We start from the raw sequence: 23,237 nt of genomic DNA on the forward strand, positions 1-23,237 counted from the left end.
TCCTTTACCATGATGTCTAGTGAGAGACTGTTTTGTGTGAGCAACTGGCTTTGTGGCTTCTGTAGGAGCCTTGGGGATAGAGTAGGCAACTCCTCAGGCTGTGGTGTCACCTGCACTCCCTAACCCTGGCAAAGAGCTTGTGCTTTGTGCTGGTGCTTGTAGGTAGCTGTGAATGTGGATGGAGAGTTCAAGGTCCTACTTGCCACAGCATTTGTTGGCATATCTGTCCCAGGCAGTACTGAGGGAGAAGGCATGTGTGCTGAGGGACAGGGAAGGTGAAGGGTTTGGGAGCTGGTCTCTGGATGCTCCAGATGAGTGGCAGCTCTGAGTCTGGCTGTTCTTGCAGAGGAGAAAGCTGGATGCTGTCTACTATTACATGCGCAGCCTGGCTGCTAGCAACCCCATCCTCACAGCCAAGGAGAGCCTCATGAGCCTCTTCGAAGAGACCAAACGCAAGGTGAGTCCTGGAGCTGGGCTGTGGGATGCTGCAGCTGCCTGTGCTGACTGTCCTGAGCTGGAGAGCTGTGCTCCAGAGAGGAGGGGGGGTGGTGGCTTTTGGGCTTGGGGTTGCCACTTACCCACTAAGAAAGTCCATGTTTGGTGTCAGAGAGAAGCAGCCTTCAGAAGGATGATGTCCTTTCTGCCTCTGCTCAGACTGCTTTTGGGGTTGTTTGGGCAGCTGAATCTCTTGCTTCTGAGTAGCAAACTGTAAACCAGCCAAGTTCAGCAAGGTCTGTAGGGTGTTGTGGTTTGCAGCATGCTCTTGGTGTACAGTATGTGGTCATTACCTCATCCCAGAGGTGTCCCACACCTATGGGTGTGGGCAAGAGAGGCTGCAGTCCCTTTGTGCCCCAGAGGTTACACACTCCCAAGACTGGACACAGCTTTTCTTGTCCTGGGGCAGTTGAAAACCTCAGCTGCACTGCCCTGCAGTGTCAGAAGCCAAATTCTGGACCTGTCAGTGCGTGATGGTGGTGCTGAAGCAGAGGGAAGGGCTAATTTCTCTGTGTGAGGGAAACGTTGCCCCTTTCCCTGGGTGCTCTGAGTCTGTCCTGTCTGCCCAGGCCGAGCAGTTGGAGCAGAGGAAGCATCAGGTGCTGGACCTGAGCCCCAGCCGCCGGGGGAAGGGCAAGAAGTCCACACTGCGACAGGTTGGAGATGATGCCACACGGCTGGAGATCTGGATCCATCCCTCCCACCCCCGCTCCTCCCAGGGCCACGAGTCCGGCAGGGACTCTGAGCAGGACAACAGCCTTGGGAACCTCAGCCCCAGCGACGTGAGTACTGCAGGAGGCAGCAGTTGGCTTCGGTGTCATGTGTTTGGAATGCAGCAGAAGGACACTGGATCTGTTTTGCTTTCCTGTTGCTAAATTTTCCAGTGTTTTGGCTTCCCCTATGGGAGCTGTGCCTGGGTCAGGCTGAGGAGCTGGTGACCTCGTGCCTCTCATGATTAAGGCATGTTGTTACCATCCATTTCTTGGCAGGCTGTGCTGGCGTGGCTGCTGTGGAATAGGAGAGGCACAAAGAGAAGATGCTGTAAAATGCCTCTGCTGTGGGCCCTAACTTGGGTGAGGTTGCCGGTGGGAAATGAGGTCAGAAGCTGAGGACCAGGGTTTGACAGCGACCCTGCAAGCTCTGAAACTTGTGCTGGAAGTGGATCACTTGTCCCAGTGCCAGATGATGGGTTTGCACTGGGAATGTGAAAACTGTGGTTTTAATTTCCAGTGTAGGTGTGGAGTTTGCAGTGTTCTGCTGAGAGGCCAGGCTGGGGCTTTGCTGGGCAAGGCCAGAACAAAGGCTGACAAATGGACAGACCAAAGCCTTGTGAGAGGAGCCTGGGTGAACCCTCTTTGTCAGGCACAGGAATGCAGACACAGGCAGTGGTGGTTGGGAGCTCATCCTCCAGGAATCCTTACACTGCTTTGGCACATCAGGCTTGCAGGAGAACTTGCCAGGGAGCTCTGGGCTGCCTGTCCTAAAATGGCTGTTAGGGATGTGAGTTTAGCAGAACTGGGAAGACCTTCTCCACATTGTGCAGGGCCCAGAGCTTGTCATATGACTGCACTTTTAGAACTACTTTGTGACTTCAGCTGGGTGGAACTGGGGTGAAGTCTTGGAGCTCTGAAAGATAAGCTCTGGCACACAGCTGCAGCATTTTTAAGGCATTACTGCCCTTGGTTGTTTTCCCTCTCCCTCTCTTCAGCTTCTCTTCTGGAGACCTTTGCTTCCTCAGCATCATGGAATAGAATGTGCCAAGCTTTAGGCACTCCATAAATCACTGATGAAGATGATTTGACATAAGATGCTGTGAGTGTTTTTGAGGCACTATGGGTGTCTCTTCCAGCACTCCCATGTGAGGCACCCTAGTGGCTGGCAAAGTGGGGGGCAGCTACCTCTTGTTTATTAGTGTAGCACTTGCTGGAGCTTGTCCTTGGTCTGCTCCGTGGGGGCTGTGATCTCTGAAGTGCAGGTTGCACAGATTGTGTCTGATTACTGCCATTAGTCTTGATTTCTTCATCTGTTTGAAATCCTGTCTCACTGAGAGCATGAACTCTCTGATCATGGAGAGGCCTCATGATCAGCAATGTAATCCCAAAATGATGAAGGTTGGGAGGGGTCTCTGGAGTTCATCCAGTCCAACCTCCCTGCTACAACAGGGTCACCCAGAGCAGGTTGCCCAAGATTGCAATGTCCAGGTGGGTTTTGAATCTCCAGACAAGGAGATTCTGCAGCCTCTCTGGACAGCCTGATCCAGTGCTCTGGCATCCTCACAGGAAAGGGTTTTTTCTTATGTTTAGGTGGAACTTCCTGTGTTACAGTTTGTGACTGTTGCCCTTTGTCCTGTTGCTGGGCACCACTGAAAAGAATCTGGCCCCATCCTCTTGACTCCTTCCCTTTAGATATTGGTCAGCAGTGAGAAGATCCTCTCACAGTCTTCTCCAGGCTAAGCAGATCCAGGTCTCTCAGCCCTTCCATGTCAGAGATGCTCCAGCCTCCTCATCTTTGTATCCCTTCCCTGGACTCTCCAGTAGTTCCCTGCCTCTCTTGACCTGGGGAGCCCAGACCTGGGCACAGTACTCCAGGTGTGACCTCACCAGGGCAGAGCAGAGTGGAAGGAGAACCTCCCTCAAGCTGCTGGCCACACTCTTCTAAACACCCCTGAATGGTGAAAAGGCAGGGCCCGGGTGTGGGCACTGCCGGTTTTGGCAGCCAAGATGGTTCTAGTCAGGCTTCCTGTGCCTGCTGTGGTGCAGCACTCCACTTGTGTGGGCAGAACTGCTCATGGGGCTTGGCTGTGGCCATATCACTGAGCTGATCTGGGTTGAAAGTAACCGGGTGAAAAGGAAACCTTAAATCGGTCTCTCTGTCACTGCCAAAGCTCTCAGGCTGTGGACTGGGTAAAGACAGGAGCTCTTCAGGAAGCTCTCAGCTCTTTGCTCCTTGAATCTACAGCCTCTTAGCCTGTTCCTGGCTGCAGGAGCTCCCTCCCCGGGAAGCCGCGGAGCTGCCCGGCTGGTGCCACTGTGTGGCGCTGTTTGGCCTCGGAAGAGCCCTTCCTGCCCCGGGAGCATCTCACCCTGGCAGCACCTCTGCCCCACATCCCCAGCCGGGCGGAAGGGAACAGCTCTTCTCCCAGGGGATGTGTGCCAGGACTTTGTGTCATTTTGGGGGAAATGAGTCTAAATGTGTCATTGCCTCCTTGGTCCCTTCCTTGCCAGCTTTAGCCCTTGAAAAGGCTGAGGCAAGCTGTGCTCTTTTGTTCCTACTGACAGCTGTGCACTGCAGGTAGCTCCTCAGGGATCAGTCCTTATGGCAGCTGTTTCTGGGCCAGAGAAGGGAATTTTACAAGGTAGAATGGAAAAGCATTCATCTTCCAGAAGCAGAGACAGATCTGGTGCAATTTTACACCCTCACAGCTCTGGACATGTACTGGGCAGAAGTGTGGGGAGAGGCTCCTTGCACCCTTCAGATGGAGGCTGTTGCTTCAAACCCAGCCCAAGGCAAAGGTGACAATGTTTTAAGTATGGGGGTGCTGGCTGTGTCACAGGTGACAAGAAATTGATTTGGGCTGTTTCCTGCCCTGGATAATCATGTTCTCCACCGTGCAGGTGGTGAAGTGCCAGTCCTGTGTGACGTGGCACACTTGGCAGGGAGATGCTGAGCCCTCCCCGGCCCCACTGCTGTCCCCAGCAGCACGCAGGGTCTGCTCAGCACATGCTTGTGCATCTCTCCTCAGTGCTGACTTCATTTCTCCTTATGCAGCCCCGGACAAAGACACAGATATCATTTGCTTTAGTTCAGGGTGAGGAGCCAAGGCACTAGCAAGGCATGATGGGCAGCTCTGCAGAAGGGCAGCTCACACTGCAGCCGCTGCTGTGAGAAGGCAAGGCACCGTGCAGAGCTGGCTGTGTGCCTTGGCTCTGTGCTTAGGCAGAGGCTTGGCATAGATGCTTCTTTCACACTTTGCTGTGTTATCTTTTCTAGGAAGATGCCATATGCCCACACCAAGGACCATACACCTCAATTTGGCCCTGTCCTTAGTAACTGGATTTGGCCCTGGTGGCACAGGGGCGTAGGACAGTTTCAAAGCGAGTTGAAGAAGTGCTTGGGTTGCAGCCTGGCTGTTTTGTGCTTGGGTTTTGTTCGTTATGCCTGCAGGCTTTGGGGGTTTCATTCTGTTCTCTGTGGTCTCTTGTATGTTGCATGTTCCTAGGAGTGCAGTGACAGGAAAGTCCAGGCTGATGCAGTGCTCTGCTTACCTGTCAGTGTCAGGTTGTGCTGGTTTGAGGCCAGAGAGATCCAGCTTAAACTGCCACACAGGTCATACTAAGGGGAAAAAAAAAGAGGTTGAGCCATTGAGCAGCTCTGCTGCTTTCTTAGAACAGCTGGATAGGGGAAAAGTGAGCTGAGGAGCTGAGTCTCTGGCATTTCTTCCCTGCCACTGGTTTCCTTTGCAGTGGGTCAGTATTGATCTTAAATCTGATAGTACCGTCTGCAGCTCACTCTGCAAACTGTGAATTAGTAAAGTTAAATGGGGCAAATGTGCTGTCAGTCTCCTGAGAAAGTGTTAATATTACACTGACTTTGAGATTTTAATCACTGCTGTCAGGAAATGCTGAGTTAAGGTTCCCACAGTCACTACTGCCTGCTGCCTGGGCTCTGCAGTAGGCACTTCCTTGCATTACCAAGCAGCGTGCATGCACCAATAAAGATTACTCCTTAGCTGCAGCTAAGATTAGGGAAGAGAGGTTTTCCCTTGGCAAGGCAGTAATTGAATAATTCTTGTCTCCAGATGTCTGAATACTTCAGCATCATTAAAGAATTAAATCTCCTAGCCTCTTTGTGAGAGGTCAGTCTTGTAGAGCCATCAAAAGTTTGCTAGGGCCACCCAAAAAGCTCTTAGGAAAGCTGAGGCCAGAGGCAAGATTTGCTGCGCATCAGCTGCAGGAACCTTCCCGTTTCCCCCCAGCCTGCTGGTTTGGAACAGAGGTGTTGCATTTGCCTGGTGCTGGGTGCCTGTGGAGCAGCAATCCCACTGCAGGGACAGAAAACTTGTGGTGGAATCATTAACTCTGAAGTTCAGAGCATGTTTTAACCCCCGTGTTAAAGCCCACACAGGCTTTCTTCTCATCAGCAGGGAGTATGGACTGTGCATCAGGGTTTCCAGCAGGGAGGAGTTAATACCAAAAGGAGGTCTGCTAAAAAACAAACAATAAATCAGAGTTTTCTCAGTGGGCTGCATGTAGAGGGGTTCTTGCTTTTGTGTTTCTCTGTTACCTACTGCACTCATCCTGGAAGCTTGTTGTGCATACAGGTGGCACTCTGCCAGGCACGGGTGTGAGTACCAGGAGATGGAGCAGTGATGTTGAAGTTGTAAGCTGTGCTCATCTTTGGGTGATTGGATTTTCCTTCACATGAGTAGTGCTGGTCTCTTTTGGACCCTTTCATCCTTCCTCTCCTGAGTCCTAGAGTGCCAGGTACACAGGGAAGTGGCCCTCTGCAGCTGGGTGAGGGCACTGTCTTCTCAAAGCAGCAGAGGACGTGAGAGCTGTCCCGCTTGTTTTGCTCTAGGTCAGGATTCAGCTGAGTGGGAACTTACCCAGCAGTGCCTGGTTGGGGCTAGCTTCACAGCTTGCTTTGTTCTTGCCTGCTCAGTTTAATTTCTGATTTTGCCTTCTTAGAATCACAGAATGGCTTAGGTTGGAAGGGACTTTCGTGATCATCTACTCCAACCTCAGACATCATTTACTCAAGCCTCCCTGCCAAGGGCAGGGACACCTCTCAGCTAGACTTGGTTGCTCAGGGCCTCATCCAACCTGGCTTTAAACATCCCCAGGGAGGAGGCATCCACAACCTCTCTAAGCAGCCTATTCCAAAATCTCACCACCCTTGTACTGAAGAACTTCTTCCTAAGATCCAGTCTAAGCCTACTCTCCCTCAGCTTAAAACCATTCCCTTTTGTCCTGTCTCTAGACACCCTTGTGAACAGTCCCTCTCCAGCCTTCCTGTAGGATCCCTTCAGGTACTGGAAAGCAGCTATAAAGTCCTCTAGGAGTCTTCCTCACCTCTGCAACATTGTGTGCATTTAGGACATTGTGGAACCCTCAGTGCTGTCCAAGTCACTGCCTCAGCAGAGGCCATGTGTCCTTAGTGAGCAGGGTCCCTGTCCTAGGCAGTTCCTGCACGTTTCACATCCGTTTTTCCATGGCAGTGTTTGTTGTTTCTGCTCTGTGTGCTTGTTCCTCTTGGGCAGCAGTTGCTTGGGCTGTCTGCTGCTCCTGGCTGATTTCAGCTGCTGCATTTATTCATCTGGAGGAGCTGTCTCTTGGGTTCTGCATCTGGAGAAGGGTGCTTCTAGGGTGTGGTGGGATAAAACCTCCTGTTTAAGCTGGTAGCAGTTTTGGGGGTGGGGGGAGTGGGTGTTCTTGACCAGTTTACTCCAGCAGTCTGCCCTTTGCTTGGACCAGTCACACAGGGGAGTGACAGTGGCCTGTATTCAGAGTCAGGGTTGCCTTGGTATCACTACCTGTGGTCCCTAGGAGTGTCTGGTTTGTTAAGAGTCTGTTGTGGTGTGACCTGGGTGTCTGTCAGTGTGGCCCAGCTTTGCTTCTGCAGGCACACCACAGAGGCACCCCTGTTTGCTGAGAGCAGCTCCCTTCACTCTCAGCTCTTTTCTCACCTTGTAAGTCTTTTCTCTCATACATGATTAGAAATAAGTGACAGACAGAGGTAGAAATGATGTATTGCTGCAGTGTGGTGGTTGTGCTTCCATATAGTTCTACTCTGGAAGCTGATGGAGCCCTGGAGCAGGCTGCCCAGAGAGGTTATGGAGTCTCCTTCTGTGGAGTGATTCCAATGCCTGGACATTGTGATGCTGGGCAACCTGCTCTGTGTGACCCTGCTTTAGCAGGGATGTTGGAGCAGACGATCTCCAGAGGTCCTCTGGAGCTCCCACCATGTGGGATTCTGTGATAGATGCAGGGATAAGAGGCTGCTTGGGGAATTTGTTGGTTCTGGAATGTCTGCCTCTGAGTCTGCTGCCAGATTGGTGGGAGCATTTCATGGCTGGGTGGTGTTGCTCAGGACAGTGGAAGATTGATCTTTTCCATGCAAGCTCTTACAAGTAATTCCTGCTGGATGAAGTACAGAGCTCCCTCATTTGCTACCTCTGTGGTGTCAGGTGGGAAAAATGCTCAGAATGGTCCCTTCTTAGGAGCCTCTGATTGGAAAATAAGTCCAGGCAGCTGAGGCTGTGCCCCTGGTTTTAATGTGCAGCTTGAAAGCTCGGATGTGCCTCTTTCCCCCACTGCTGGGACACAGCTGCCCAGAAGGGTAAGGCTGCAGAGATACCCTGGAAGCCTGTTGCTGCCTCTCACACTTTCAGGGCTTTTTTTCACCCAGCACTTTGTGCCTGTGCCGAGTGTGGAGGGAATGGAAACCACTAGACAAACGAGCTGTCTGCTGAAGCCATTTCTCGCACTGCCAAACATCTGAGCTGCATCAGAGTGGTGGCTTAGGTGTGTCCCCAAAGGGAGGGGACATGCTGAGGGAGTGTCCCCTTGGTTTTCCTCAGTGCACAAGCTGGCAGTGGGATAGACAGCAGGTCTTACAGGCAAGGCCTTGGGTCAGGCTGCCATCAGTGCCTTGTGTGAAGTCTGGAAGTTTGTCTCCTCCACGTTTAGGTGCTCTCTGGTATTTGATGTGAGCAGTCCCCTCTATTCTGCTGTGTTCTGGTCTGCCCTTGCTGTCAGGGGAAGGCAGTGCTTCCCCTCCAGCCTGCTGCTTGCTGCCGTTTGATCCACAGCTCTGTGGTTCTGTAAGCCTCTGCTGAACCTTCTGGGGTGGGAATGTGAGGCACTAGCAGTCAGCTGCAGGCTGCCCTCCCATATCTCTGTCCTTTATCCACTCACCCATGTGAAAAAGCAGCAAAAGATGTTGCATCCTTAATTGTTGTGCCTAAAGGAGGACTCGAGAGGGCACAAAATCTTTGACTTCCCTCTCTCCTGCCCAGGCAGCCTCCTTTCCTCACCCCTGCAAGCTTGCAGGAAGCTGTTGGGTTTGGTTACTCATTCCTGGAGGTCAGGACTCGGTCTGGGTTTTTTTTTTTCCCCTTTGTGTTTAGGAAACAGTTTACAAACTGTTTTGAGCATGGGGAAGCTAGTGGCATGTGAAAGAGGCTTCTCAGCCTCTTTACTGCTGGACACACATCAATTCTCTTGCCCTGCCTCCTTTTCTGTGATCATGGCTGGCAGTGGGAGGATTTCTGAGTGCTTTCCCCAGCCTGCAACCCCTCCATCTCCTAATACGACCTTGGTCACCAAACCACCCTGGGGCTTTATTTTTACTCTAGCCGTTTTGCCTCACGTGGTGAGGTTGGTTTCTTTCCCCTTGCAGTGAGAAGACCTCTCTGTGGAGGAAGTAAAAGAGTGCCAGGCTGCAGTTGAAACTGGTTAAACACTAAAACCACACTCTTAGCCTCTCTGGGTTTGAGACGTGACATTTAGCCATGCAGCTCAGCGCTGGCTCGTTTGGTCTGCCAGTTGTGCACCCTCCCTGCTTGCACTTTGGGGTTTTTATATAATCCCTGGGGGGGTGTTATTTTAAAATGGTGGTAAAAACCTTCTTGGCTGCAGTTCCTGCAGTAGAAATCCAACCAGAAACGTTGCTGCACCTTGCTGAGCGAGGTGACCTTCCCTGGATGCTCAGTGCTGCTCCACTGAGGCTCCCGGAGCTCAGCAGAGCTCACAGCCTGTGCACATGTGTTGTGTAGAACCCACATGTCACTTCCCAGTGCTGCTTGACCTTTTGTCACTACCCAGAAAGTGAAGGCTAAGCTCTTGGTAAAAGTTTCCAGAAGTTAGTGTTGATCTCTTTTTTTTCTGGTTTTGGTTTTTTTGTCTCCTTTTCTCTGTAGCCCATGTTGGTGGTTTTATTCAACTGTGAAGAACAAGGCAGGGCCTAATGTTACTTGAATGGGAGAGACCCCAACATGTTATCCTTCCAGTGACAGGCATCTGGTGCTAATGTGTGTAGGAGTGCCGTGTTGGATCAGAGGTGGGAGCACTACAAGCACATCAATGAGTTATGCCTGTGTGAGGGGCTCTGCTGTATCCCAGTGCTCAGAGAGGTTGTGGTGAGGGGAGTGAGACTTCAAGTTCCAACGAGCTTTTCATACTCTAAACCCAAGTACAATCATCCAGAAACCGCCTTTCCCTGTCAGTCACTCTTTCCTCATTTCCTTTCCTGCTGGTGCTGATCAGCCAGGGATTTGTGTGTAACCAAACCCCCTCCTGCTGCTGCACATTAGCCCTTTCTCGTGGCAGTGGATTTGATGATCCAGGCACTGCAGAGCGATGTTTTGGAGGGAGGCTTTGCACTTTACTGCCAGGACTGATAATACTGGTAAAGGAAGTGAAATCACAGAATGCCAGGTTGGAAGGGACCCCAAGGATCATCTGGTCCAACCTTTAAAATGCCTAATAGTAGGGTTGGGAAATTTCCCAGAGCAGGGTTTAGGTCCTACACAGTAACTCAGTGATTTCTCTTGAGCTTTTTTTGCTGTTAGCCTAACCCTGATCTTTGTCTGAAGTTGGCCTGGGTCACCTTTTTCTGCTGTACACTTTTTGGGATGGGCACCTCGTATTCCACAGCCAAACCTCTTAATTCTGCCATGGGGAATGTTTATTTCTCTTCAGTGTTGAATGAGCCATTTCCAGATGGGCTTTGTATCCACTGTGGAGGTGGGTATTAGGAAAGAAACTTCCTTCCGGAGGATCAGGGAGTGGAACCTGCTGGAATCTGTGTCATTTCCTCTGTCCTTGGCTCTATTCTTCCTCCCCAGCAGAATTCATTGCTCCATAATGGAAAGTGGAGAGGAGATGTCTTCGTGCCCTGTATTATGCTGCCCAGGTAGAAGTGAAGGCTCCAGAAGTACTCCAGGAATACCCCAGGCTGGACATCAACCTCTGGGCTGTGGGAGCCTGGGGCACAGCCTGGCTGTGAGCAGCTCCTGCTGTCCCTGCTGGTGAGCGTGGCTGGGAGAGTGTGAAGGTTGCATGTGACAATGCTGGCACCCTTCTGGAAGGCTCTGTCTCTGCTCAGCCTGTTGTCCAAATGTCTTCTCTTTTGTAACTCCATCCTAAGCCTTTCAGGGCCAGATCTCTTCAGTCTTCACCCTCCGTAATTTCTCACGTTATCTCCCTCCTTTGTGCTTTAACTCTACCAATCTGGAGCAGTGAAAAAGCTTGACCATACTCTGAGCTCCATTAGCAGGAGATCTCTTATGGCCAGAACTCAGCAGGCATTTCTCAGTGTCAGTTTTCTCAGGGCTAGATCTCTTCAGTCTTCACTCTCCCTGATTTCTCATGTTATCTCCCTCCTTTGTGCTTTGACTCTACAAATAACCTGGAGCAGCGGAGAAGGCCTACAACACCCTGAGCTCCATTAGCAGGAGATCTCTTATGACCAGAACTCAGCAGACATTTCTCAATGTCAGTTTTCTATTGCAGGAAGGGGATGCTGCTTGCTGCTGGCAAACAGCAAGTGTCTGAGTATGAGCTGCTTTCTGCTGGTCAGGGCAGCTTCAGCGCTCAGCACGTGGCCTCTCCCTTACCTGCTGGCCACAGAACAGCTCTGCCTGGGCCATCTCGCTTTCAGTGCTTAACCAGATGCAGCCTTGAAGAGCTGAGCTTGTATCCTAAATGACCTGCAGCACCAGAGCCAATTTGTGAAAAGTTTTGTGCTGAAAGTTAACTTGATATCTCAGCTGAGGACTCTCTGGCATGTTTGCATAGATTCATAGAGTTTATGGCCAGCAGGGACCATTAGATCATGTAGTCTGATCTCCTGTATATCACAGGTCCTTAAATTTCACTCTGCTACTCCTGTACGAAGCCAAATAGCTTGTGTTTGGCTAAAGTCAAACTTCCAGAAAGACATCCAGGGCTTGAGAATCCACCCTTTTCCTGGGGAGTTTGTTCCAGTGATAATTGCACTGGTTCTGAAACACTCAGACCTTATTTCCACAGCGAATGTTTGCCGTCTGTTCTTGTGCTTTGCTCTTCTGTGAGTGTAAAGAGCCCTTAAGTACCACCCAGGCACTTTGCACCCTGCAATCAAATTGCTTCCCAGTCTTTTTTTTTTTCCCCCCCTCTGGATATACTAAACAGATTGAGCTGTTTAAGTTCTTTCTTTTTTTCACTGCAAGACATCATTTCTAGCCTTTGAATCACTTTTATGGCTGCTTTCTGGACTCTGGCCAATTGTGTTTTTTTTCAGCATCCTTTTAGAAATGAGGGCACTAGAACTGGATATGCAGCCTCTCAGTGTCAGCCTGGCCGGTGCTTGCTCTCTGCTTGTACCTCTAAGGGGACTCATTAACCCTTTTTAAACCACACATTGCATTGGGAGCTTGGCTGCTGTAGTCCTTGGAGCTTTTCTGGAGGAGCTGCCTGGGACCTAGTCTCCTGGAGACTTTGTCCGACGTGATCCCACATGCACAACGTGACACTTGATGCTGGAAACCCCCAGATTCTAGAAGTGATTATAATAACCTTGTGTGGCTGTGCTGCAGCCATCATAACTTACTGCCACAGGCAGTTGGACAGCAGAACTTGCTTTCTGTTTGTTAATTAGAAACGTTGCCAGTGAGTCTTTACCAACCTCTTGCCATCCAGGTCAGTGAGGGGCTCTGAAGCCTGCTGCTTTCTGAGAGGCTAATTAACCAGGTTTTAGTCAGCTTGGTAGTTTATGTTGGGGGTTATTTTTCAAGCCTGTTCCTTATTACTAATTTGTAGAAACCAAATTCAGACCCAGGTTTGGCTGAAAAGGAAATAACACCCATGTAAAATACTCTGTCCAACCTATTTTCCTTAAATTGAGAGTAAATTCGTTACATTTATTTATAGCTCAGATGTTTGTTTCCAAGGCAGTGAAGTTACCTCTGGGTTTGTTTTTTTTTCCAGCTGATGTTTCTCATCTCACCTGCTCCCTGCAGTGATGAAGGGAGAAAAAGTCAAAAACTCCTTAATTTTGCTAGGAGGCTTCCTAAATGCCTCCCTTCATCTTTTGTTGGGTTGCTGACTTGCAAATCTTAGAGCCAGAAGATGTTTCCTGGAGCCACAGCTGCTGCAGTCCAAAAGATCAGGAAGCTGCAGGAGTGTCTCAGGGTCTCTTTACCTGGCCCAAAGGCCACAATAAATACATCAGTGTTCCCTCTTCCTCCTGTATTTATAGCAAATTGGATCTCAGTGTCTGATGTGAAGTGTCAGGATTCTCACTGGCATTGCCCTTGGTGCTACAGGAATGAATCCATTCCGGGGCAGGACGCTGTGACTGCTGAGCTGGACACGTGGCAAGAAGCAGCCAAAGCAAGCTCTGTGTCCGTTTGTGGTTGCAGGTGGTATATGAAGAGGACTGATGATGGTAATTAGCCCAGCTGGAATTTGCCCACAGCTCTGTGGGTACCTTGTAAATGCTGCAAAAAATGCCAGACAATCTTAATAGCCCTTTTGTCTCCTCTCCTTTCTGTAGGTAGCCATTTGCACAAAACACTTTACACCAGCACTTTGTGGCCATTGCACCTGTAAGCAGTAAAAGCCTGCTCCTGGTATCCTGCCAGCTGAGCCCACTGCAGCATCTTAGGCTTTTCAGGAGGCTCAGTATCAGTGCTTGGTGTTATTTCAGAGAGATACTGCTGTGGAAAACACCAGCCATAGCTGTGCCTTGCAGCTTTGGGATAGGTTAGGATAAAGGCTTGGGCTCATATTTGTAAGGCCATCTCTAGGCAAAGCAGAGGACTCAGTGCTGCTGCTGGTGGTGAGGACTGGGTGGTGTGAAGCTCTGAAGAAACTGCCTGTGGAAGAGAGGAATAATCTTAATAGTTAATGTGGTTTATCTGGCCCTTGGTTTTAAGCTGAGGAAGAATAGGTTTAGACTGGATCTTAGGAAGAACTTCTTCAGTACAAGGGTGGTGGGACTCTGGAATAGGTTGCCCAGCCAGGGAGGCTGTGGGTGCCTCCTCACTGGGGGTGTTCAAGGCCAGGCTGGGTGAGGCCTTGAGCAGCTGAGTCTAGTTGAGAGGTGTCCCTGCCCATGGTTGAGAGGTTGGACTAGATGATCCCTAAGGTCCCTTCCAACCTAAGCCATTCTGTGATTTTATGATTGAGCTGGGAGTGAGAGTATGGCATGGTTTGGGTGCCTGGATGTTATTTCATACAGTTCTCAGCAAGGAATCTGTGCCTGGAACAGCCTGGCTGCCCAAAAAACCCCCAAAATATTTGGGATGAGTGTGGTACGTGTTTTGGAGCAGAGCTGTGTGGCTCTGTGGTCTGTATCCCAACCCCTTGTCACTGAGGAGACCCCTAGACTCAGGAGAACATCCTGCTGTGCTCTAGTTCCTTCCACCCCGGTGGAGACAGCGCATTTGTTACAGGCAGTTTTGCATCTGGTCTCTTGATTAATGGACTTGTCTTTTGCAGCCTATTTTGACTCTAACACCGCTTTCTGCTCCACAGATGCTTTGCTGATGTTGAAGAAAGTTTGCCTCACTTGATAAAGACCAGATCCTGAAATTTACTTCCAAACCTGAAGTAACAATTTTTAACTTGAAATGCCTTTTTCCCCAGGAGTCACTGCTCCAGAATCTTTCCCTTATTTGGTGCCTCCTTCACAGCTGGGGCTGATGCTCAGGTGCCAAAGCTCTGTGCACTCCTTGCCACAAGCCAAATGGATCCACTCTGGGTCCCAGCGTAGCAGCTCTGCGTCTCAGGCCGGATCCTGGCACTTCTCTTTCTCCTGTGTTTCTGGGCCGGGGTGGGAGACTCCGTTTTCAACCCTTTTTGATCAGTGCACATTCCCTTGAGGTTGAGTCTTTCTTCTTTCCTGGCTCGAGGCTTGACAAACCTTTCCTGAAGCTGTCTGACCGCCTCTGTTCTGTGTGCTGTCAGGCTGTACTCCTCGCGGCCTCGGGGTGAGCCGAGCTGGCTGTTCCAGGGCCGTTGCTATCTCTGCACTTAGCCACTCCACCAGAAGTTGTTAGTCACTGTTGATGTCTTCCATGGTAACAAATCCACTTTAGTTGGCAGCGCGGTGTGTGAATGCTCCCCAAGCAGCAGTGGGCTGCTTCCTCTGGTGAGGTTGCCTCTTCCCAGGTGGATTTAGTCTGTCTGCACATGCTGACTCATGACAGCAGAAACAGCTGTTTTCAGCTTCAGGCACTACTGTGTGCAGGGACCCCTTCTTCATCGTGACAGCTGGTTTGTTTTTAGAGCTAATGCCTTCACTATATGCTCATAACTTCCATATCTGTGATGCCCACTTTTCAACTGGAAGGGCCCAAATCCCTTTTTGACCTAGTTTTATTGTTGCATAGAACTGACTCGGTGGGCTCTTTTTCAAGCAACCACCTGGGACCAGCCAGCTTTGCTTCTGCACCCCAAAGCTGCCTGCAAAGGGCAGGGACATTGGTGTGCAGGGAGCCCTGCCTGCCCCTGGCATGCTGGTGTTGGTACAAGCACTGTTTTCAGGAGACCTTTGGTGGTGGCCACCTTTGCACAGTGAGTGAGATGATGGCAAGGAGTTGCTGGAGGTCTCATGCTCAGCACATGCTGGGAGGGCTTTGGGGAAGTGTTCCTCTCCACCCTGCAGGTAATGGTGGAAGTCGCTGTTTGCCTCTCGCTGTGAGAAGCAGTGCTTCATGGGAGGAGCAGGGAGGGCTCCCAGACTGAGGGACAGGTGAGTCACTAGAGCCAGAGTCATTCAGAGAAAAGCCCAGTCAAAGCAGCACGTGGCCTTAGCATGAACTCCGAGATGAAAGGTCCAAAGTTAAGCGATGAGCTCATCAAAACCTTAAGGCTGTGAGAGAAAAAGTAATGAAAGCAGTGTGAGAGGTGCCTGCTTGAGATGCCACAGTGCTGGGGCACACAGGTTTTTGCCTGGGCTTGCTAGGTTCATGCTTAGATTGCCAAGAGGTATGAAACGTGCTTCTTTCCTAGAGGCAGGAACGTGCTTCCGTCTCAAAAAATCACAAATCTGGGTATTTGTGCAGATTATTTACAGCCCAGGTCACAGCCACTGGTTCCTGAGTGAGGAGTGGGACTGGTGAAAATGCAGAGGATGAAATTTGCTCTAAGGAGATGAGGGTCCTGGGGAGCCCTCCCTGTGCCAGACATGTCTGTGGGAACGCTCTGGGCACGTCCCTGCTGGGCGCGGGTGACACTTTCCATTCCGGGTGGGGAGTTTTGCTACTCCCCCACTGCCAGTAAAGTGGTGCAGGGATTGCAGGGTGAGTGCTCCCAGGGCTGTGGGTGAATGTGGGCCTTGGGGGAAAAACTGCTGCTCCAATTTCTTCTTCTCCTCCACGTGCAGCCTACCAGTCAGCCTAGTGACAGACTTGCCAGCGGAGATGGGGCAAGCCGTGAGCTGCTGTTTTCCATCAGAAAGCACAGAGTGTGGATACCCTCCTCCAGCTCTTGCAGGCAGCAGCAGGATGTGGGTTTGCTGTGGGGCAGAGCGCTGCCCACTGCCCCAGCAAGGCTCTTGCACCTGAGCTTGAGGCTCTGACTTGTTAGACTGTGTCTGACAGGGTGTGTGATTGCAGCCAGAGCCACAGAGCTGGGCACAAAGCAGCTTTCTGTCCCCACAAGCCTGAAAGACCTCCTGGAAAAAAGAGGAAAAAAAAAGTATGTGTTAAAGACTTCAAACTCTGAGACACCTTGGTGTGTCCTAAAGAGAGGATGTTGGAGAAGCAGCCACATCCAAACTTTGCTGGCAGAGCAAGTAAAGGCTTTGCTGTGCTGTCCCAGTATTCCCCAGTCTCTTCTGGGTTTCATCTGCAGAGTTAATAAAATGGTGGCAAATAAAGTTGAGTTGCAGTGGAAAGGGCTCTTTAGGGCAGCAGTAAAAAAGCAAGTAAGCAAGAACCCCTTGCTGCAGGGGCCACTTTAATTGGTCTGGCTTGTTTTATGAGACAGGTTTTATGTTTAAACTTGCACATGGCCCAGGAGCAACTCTGCAGCAGGGCATCCTTCTCCTGCATGGGTCCTCTGGGAATGCAGCCCGGGTTAATTACACCTCACCCAGCAGCTGGCATAAGTCATGGTGTGAGCCAGGGGGTTCAGTGAGTGAGGGTGGGAGGGGCTGCCAGAGCTGGGACTGTCTGGGATAACCATCCCCTGCAGCCAGGCCTGGCATGGAGCTCGGTGCTGCCAGGAGACACTGGCCAGTGCCTGTCTTGCTTCTTGTCATGTGTGCCTGGATCTTGGCCAGGCATTGCCACAGCCCTGCCTGGAAATGCCATCCTCAATCTGTGCCTCTGACCCGCCCTGTAGCTGGAAGTGGTCTTGCTGACTTGTAGAGAGGGGTTCAAGATACAGAATCTGATGTGCCTGGGAGCAGAGCAGTGGTGCTCTGGGTCTCTCCCCGAGGCGCTCCCGGCCTGGCTTTTCTCACCTCACTGAGGCTCTGCAGGCATGCAGGGGTGAGGGGAAAGCCTCTTGCTGTGGAAAAGGTAAGAGTGAGGCCAGGCTGCTCCTGCTGTGACACAGCCACCTCCAGGCTCAGGCAGAGTGACTACTTACCCACCCACATCTGCCTTCAAAGCCCTCTACATAAAGACTGGGAAAGCCCAGAGCTGGGCTGAGCTAGGAAAGTTGACTTAGAGCAGTTGTAAGTAATTATTCAAGTTGGATTTTGCTGTTACTGGACTTAAGCAGGGCAGGAAGCTGCCTTCATGCCATGTGCTGCAGCCAGCTCCCCATACATCCCCTCAGCTCCATGTTGCTCTGGTATTTCAGTAGCAGCACTTCTACTGCAGGCTTTCCAAGGTGTTTCTGATACATCCAAGCACCATCTCCCTCTCTGTAATCACCTAAAGCTGGAGTTAAGTGAGGGGGTGCAGCATCACCCCAGTGCCCCCTCACTTCCAAAAGCTGCTCCTGGCAAGGCACAAACAAGCTTTAGTGGCTCTGCTGCTGAACTAGCTCCGTTGGCTTCTCTGCAGAAAAGCCCTGGTGAGGACATCTCATTCCCTCTCCACTTCAGCCAGACACTGCTCAGCCTCTGCTGCGTTCACAGAGCACTGAACAAGTTGCTTCTGTTGGTTGTTTGGTTTTTTGTTCATTGGTGGGAAGCACTGCTGGGAAAGGCTGCTTTTAGGGGGACTCCTTTTGTGTAACACCCCTAGGCTGTGCTGTGTTTCGGGTTCACAGGGTACAGAGGAGGAAACCTTGGAGAAGGCCTCCAGGGTGCGTGTGCCCAGCAGGCAGCCCTGTGCAGGACCCGGCAGAGGGTGCTGTGTCTCCATCGCCTCTCCCAGCTCCAGCTGTTTGGCACTTGCCTGTGTGCATGATGTTTGTAAGAGTTTGGGCATGTCCATTTGGTTCCCATCTCCAGTGCCACCCCCAGCATCCAGGCCAGGTTCTCTGTCACTGGGGACATTCTTAATTCACAGGAAATAGGAGAGAGTTTAATTGTTTTCTCCTCTCTCTCTCTCTCCTTTTTTTTTTTCCCCTTTTTTTTTTTCCCATGCAGCTGAACAAAAGGTTCATCCTCAGTTTTCTCCATGCCCATGGGAAGCTGTTTACCAGGATTGGGTAAGTGTGCAGGATGTTTATTTTATTTTCCTACATTACAAGTCTTTTTGGAATTTAATATTGTTAGCAACTAAGCTGTGTTTGGAGCTGAGGGCACAGGGTGTGAATTCTTGCAGGCCTAGCCTCCTGGTTCCTATTCTCCTTACCCGCCCTCTGATCCACACTGATTATTTGGACACTTTCTTTTCCCACCTCAAGGCCTGGTCCTGCCTGTGCACTGGGATCTTCTGGCAAAGGCTGAGCTCAGATGGCTGATACACATAGCAGGGGCTGTTTGTTTCCTCTTTACTCCCTTCCTCTTTAATTTCTGGCTTTACCTCCTCTCTTCCATTCCCCCCTGCTCTTAGCCAGCAGAGAGATAGCTCTGAGGGGGTTCTTGGTGCCTTTGAGGAGCACAAAGCCATCAAGGCAGAACCATGTGGTGGCTGAAAGCCACTGTCCAGAGCATGTTGGGACAAGCCTTGCCCTTCATCTCCTTGCTGCCATTTTACTGAAAGCTCCTAGCTGGGATCTGCCCCAGCTGTGGGAACTGGTTTATGCAAAGTGCCCTTGGCAATGTCTGTCAGAAACTGGTTTCAAGTAGTTCAACAGCTGTCCTTGAAGCAAAGCAAGCCTGGCTCAGGTCTGGGCTGAGATCCCAGCCTGGGGGACATCCTTTTGACACAGAGTGCAGACCTCAGCCTCACAGTCTGTGGTCTTCCCATGGAACTGTCCCTGCTCCAGGTGGGACTGGCCCTTGCTGTCAGGTGATGGGGTGGCTGTTGTCAAGACTTTGTGTGGGTCTAGACAGTCTCTGGCAACGGTGGTCTCTGCTTCAGCCTGCCAGTGCCTCATAAGCAGATGTAGTCTCATGACTCTTGGCTCCTTCAGTCTCTTATGGAACTGTTGGCTACAAGTTACAGGGCTGAGAGACCTCTTCCAGGCCACTTAGGTAAATGTAGTGTGGATAAAAAGTGCCAGCTTGCCCCTGCTGTGGATTTTTTTTGACTCACATGTAGAGTTCCCTGCCTCTGGGCCTGTCCCCATTCCCTCCTGGAGCAGGGGAGCACAGCAATGCAGGACACAGCACTGATCTTGCCATGCAGCCTGAAACCTCAGTGCTTGCTCTGTCCAGTGTGCTTTGAGGTGACCAGTCAGGAGTGGCACATGCCTGACTTTGGACCCTTCCTAAAACAGTAGGAAGCAGGAGCTGTGCTGGCCCATTTGCTGGAGATCCAAGTGTCTGAAGGCAAGGGGAAGAGCCATCCCGCTGCCAGTGCTGTTGATCTCTCCCCAAGTCACAAGGCACTGATTGTCTGCTTGTGGGCAGCAGCCTGGCCTGCAGCGAGGAGCAGAACTGGATGTCCTCCTACCCGCAGGAAAAGAGGAGGAAAGCTGCAGGAGCCCCTGGAAGGTTTGGTAACTGCAGCTGGAGGGCAGAGCATCCGGGGGGCTGCTGGTCCTCGGCTCTGCGGGGCCGTGCTCGCGGCTGAGCTCCGGTTGAACGCGCGCCAGGGGAGGGATTAATGGGGATGGTGCAGACGTTGCCTGCACGTTTGGCTCCTGAGACTGCTGTGAAATTAAGATGCAGCGTTTGAGGCAGTTGCTTCCCAGGACAGTCATTTAGAAAAGCCAAGTATGTTTAATGGTGGTGTATCCCCTGAAGTACTTAGAAGGGAACTAGAAAGTAATACCATGACACAGGAAGAGAGAATCGTCCAGCCCTGCTAAACAGCTTCCGTGCTTAAAATAGGTAAAAGGTGAGGAATAGCTGAGTCCTCCTTGGGCAGGATCTGCAGTGATTGATCTGTGAAAAGTATGGAAAAGATGATGTTGCCCTAATGGGACTCTTCTATTATTTTCTTTTTGGTTTTTTTGCTCCTAAAACCACAGGTAAGCAATTTATTAAAAGCTTCCACTCCGCTCCTGACCTGCTGGTTCTGAGCTCAGTGGGGTTGCTGTGTGCTGTTCCAGATGTGCTGTGGTATCAAAGCACAGCTGGCGGGGCTGAGGAAGTCCTCACTCCTCCTCCTTGTTATTCCATGGCAATTGTCTTCATCTCCTCACCAACAATTAATCCTGCAAAGGGCTCCTCCATCCCCTGTGTCCTGTCCGCCCTAGGAGGATGTTGCTGGATATGGTCTTAGATCCTTCAGAATTAGGAGGTCTTTAGAAGCAATCAGTTTGCTCTGATTCCCTGGCTGTGCCCCAAATCCAGGGAAGTTGCCTCTTCCAGAGGGAGCAGTGCTTTCATACCGGTGGAACTGCTCCGTTCTGCACAGCTACAAAGTACAAGGAGCCTGTTTGTTACAGCCCTTGGTGGTGGGAAGGTAGCAGAGACTTTGAACTGCTCCAGCAAACAGTGCCCGGGGAGAGGGTAACCCTGCTGCTAGGCAGAAGGGCTTGTTGAAAGGCATCTGTGAAACATGGTTACAAAGAAAGCCATTTCTGTCTTTAAAAATAGAGCCTCTTACTGCCCTGACAGGCTGTTGGGGAAGCCCAGCAGAATTGCCCATGTGGGTTACCAGAAGCAGCTGCTAATCCAGCCTGTAGTGTGCTGATATCACTAGATCTGAATCTCTCGGGGGAAGATAGAGGAAATTGCTATGGAGGCCCCTGAGGTTGACTGCCCCAGATCCAGATGCCTCACCCACTGCAGAGTTTGGCTCCTTTGCACCCATTTGGGCACATTTAGTACAGTGTCACTGACAACTGGAGTGGACACTTGCTGTGAGACACAAAATTCATTCTCAGTGGCTCTAGCTGTGGCATTTCTTAGGGCAGGAGCAAGAACTAACACAGCAAGCTCGGCACAAGAGGCAGTAGGAGAGGAGGACCTATCACTATAATGGTTTCCAAGGTTTCTTGGCATCCTCTTGGACCTATCACTATAATAGTTTCCAAGGTTTCTTGGCATCCTCAGGCATGCCAGGTGAGGACTGTCCTTGGGAGGGGGCAACTGTGTCTCAGTCACTTTGGTGAACTGACTCTGTGTTCTTTGCAGAAAGTTCAGGTTTTGACCTCGGTTTAGTTTTTGACCCCAGTTCAGTGGAGAGCTTGCTGGGGATCCAGCGGCTCTGATAAATAAGCCCAGCTAATTTCCTCAGCAATGCCAGATGAGGAGTAGGATGAAGGTGTCAGCTTTCCGTGGGCGCTTGTGAGTGGTGTTGAAAGCAAAGCCCATCCCTGGCTGTGGCACTGCAGCCGCTGGCTGCTGAGTCCTGATGAGCGACAGCAGCGCTCTGTGCCGCAGGGACCAGCTCCAGCCTTGACGTTTCCAGCAGCTAGATGAGGCCAGTTGTTAGTCTGCAAGTCCCTGTCCTGTGGGGCTCCAAGTGATGAAGTTTCAGGGCTCAGGGAGTGTGTAGCCTGGGGGGACAGGGCTGGATGCCATGGGATCTGATCCTGCAGCAAGGAGCCCAGGGACAGGCAGAGCTCTGGAGGAAGCGAGCTCTGGCCAGCGTTCAACGCATTGGAATTGCCACATCCGCAATGTGGCACCAGTGTGTGCAGTTTGCTGTAGCCTGGGTTTCTTGGGAGTCCCATGGGCTGCTCCTGGTCCAAGTGAGCTGCTGGCCTCTTGGCAACCCTCCCAGATTGGTAGAAGTCAGTAGAAAAAAATGGTTGGTCAGAAATGACTCATAAAGGCCGTGTTTTCCTGCCAAAGGAATGCTGCCTGTCGGTCACAGAGCAATTCCTCACTGCCCTGAGGAGGGCTTCATCCGTCTCTGTCACAGCCTGCACCTTCATTCCCCACAGCTCCTGGGTGGGAGACAGCACCCTAAGGGGTCCCTCTTCCCCAGGAGATGTGACACTGAGCGAGCTGTGCCGACCGATTCTACAGACTCTTGTCTTTGTCTGCAGGATGGAGACGTTCCCTGCGGTGGCTGAGGAGGTCCTGAGGGAGTTCCAGGTGCTGCTGCAGCACAGCCCCCCCCCCCATCGGAAGCACTCGAATGCTCCAGCTGGTGGCAATCAACATGTTTGCAGTGTACAACTCCCAGCCCAAAGGTACCACGTGCGGCTTCAGGGGAACCGGGCTGGGCATCAGCCACTCTTTGGTGCTCATGTGGAGGAGGGAGGTGGGGGGGACACTCACCAGCTGAAGACAGATGGGGAAGTGGAGCAGTGGTTGGATGCCTGGGGGTGCTGACGTGGGTAGGGTCAGAAAGGGGACCTTGACTGGAGCTGGCTGAGGTTTGTGAGGAGGCATCGCATCTCCCTGGAGCCTGAGTCATCAAGCACAGGAGGAGGGCACTGCTGTAGGGCTCTGCCTTCCCAGCATTGAGCCTGGGCCCGGCTCAGTGTCTGTGCTGGCACCAGAAGGGCTGGGAGGATCTCAGAGGCCTTGGCTGTTGGGAGAGGGATATTGCCTGGGACTGCTTGTGTCTATGGAGGTGACTGGGTGATGTGATGCACCTCTCTGACAGGCCAGGCTGGAGGCTATGCTCCATATTAAGGCACCTAGAGAACAAAGCACAGGTAGAATTGCTCCTGCTCCATCCACATGGGAGGCTGTATGTTGTCTCTGCCACTGCTGAGCTTTATGTACTGGTCAGCAGAGATGCCACCAAACCAGTCTCTTGCACTGAGTCTGGAGTAGTGCTTCCAGGGAATGTTTTCCCCCATGGCTCCCTGACACACACACACAACAGTAGTACCCAGGTCTGCCAGACCCACATGGTTGAGAGCAGGGATGGGGCTGTGCTCCCAGGGTGGGAGGAAGCAGGATTTTGCATGCTGATGACTTGGGATTTGGATCTCCAAGATGGATGCCTCCAGCTGATGGATTTTGATCAAAGCCACCATGTGGGTATATCAGGCTGAGCCCTAAAGAGCTGCTGCTGGAAGATTCCTCCCTTGTGAGCCCATTGGCCAGTTGTCAGACTGGTGGTTAGTGGCTGAGGTCAGCTGATGGAGTGAACCAGCATCATCCAGAGGGCTGGGAAGTGGCTCCTGTGTGCCATACCTGCTGCTTGGTACCCTCCTTTCTTGAGGGAGCTGTCAATCCTGCTGGTGAGGCAGCTTTGCCCTCCCCTCCGGCCTGCTAGATGCCAACCACCGGCAGTGTTTCTCTTTGAGCTGCAAAGTGCTTTATGGCTGTGAGCAAATGGCCCTGCCTGGCTGCCAGTAGGTGTACCGATGGCAGTGTCTGTGCTGCAGATG

General features: G+C 51.5%; 1 protein-coding gene across 1 annotated transcript in view; it reads left to right on the forward strand.

Moving 5' to 3' along the window:
* SMG6 (SMG6 nonsense mediated mRNA decay factor) overlaps window positions 1-23,237 on the forward strand; it is a 118,303-nt gene that overhangs the window by 8,853 nt on the left and 86,213 nt on the right. The window contains 5 exon segments of the mRNA XM_068154602.1: window positions 347-457; window positions 1,065-1,277; window positions 18,031-18,092; window positions 21,936-22,002; window positions 22,004-22,082. Of these exon segments, the coding sequence (XP_068010703.1) occupies window positions 347-457; window positions 1,065-1,277; window positions 18,031-18,092; window positions 21,936-22,002; window positions 22,004-22,082 (532 nt within the window).

The sequence above is a fragment of the Melanerpes formicivorus genome, unplaced genomic scaffold (assembly GCF_026170545.1).
Source record: "Melanerpes formicivorus ecotype bairdi unplaced genomic scaffold, bMelFor1.0.p_v2 SCAF_29, whole genome shotgun sequence".
In the NCBI taxonomy this organism is placed as follows: Eukaryota; Metazoa; Chordata; class Aves; order Piciformes; family Picidae; genus Melanerpes; species Melanerpes formicivorus.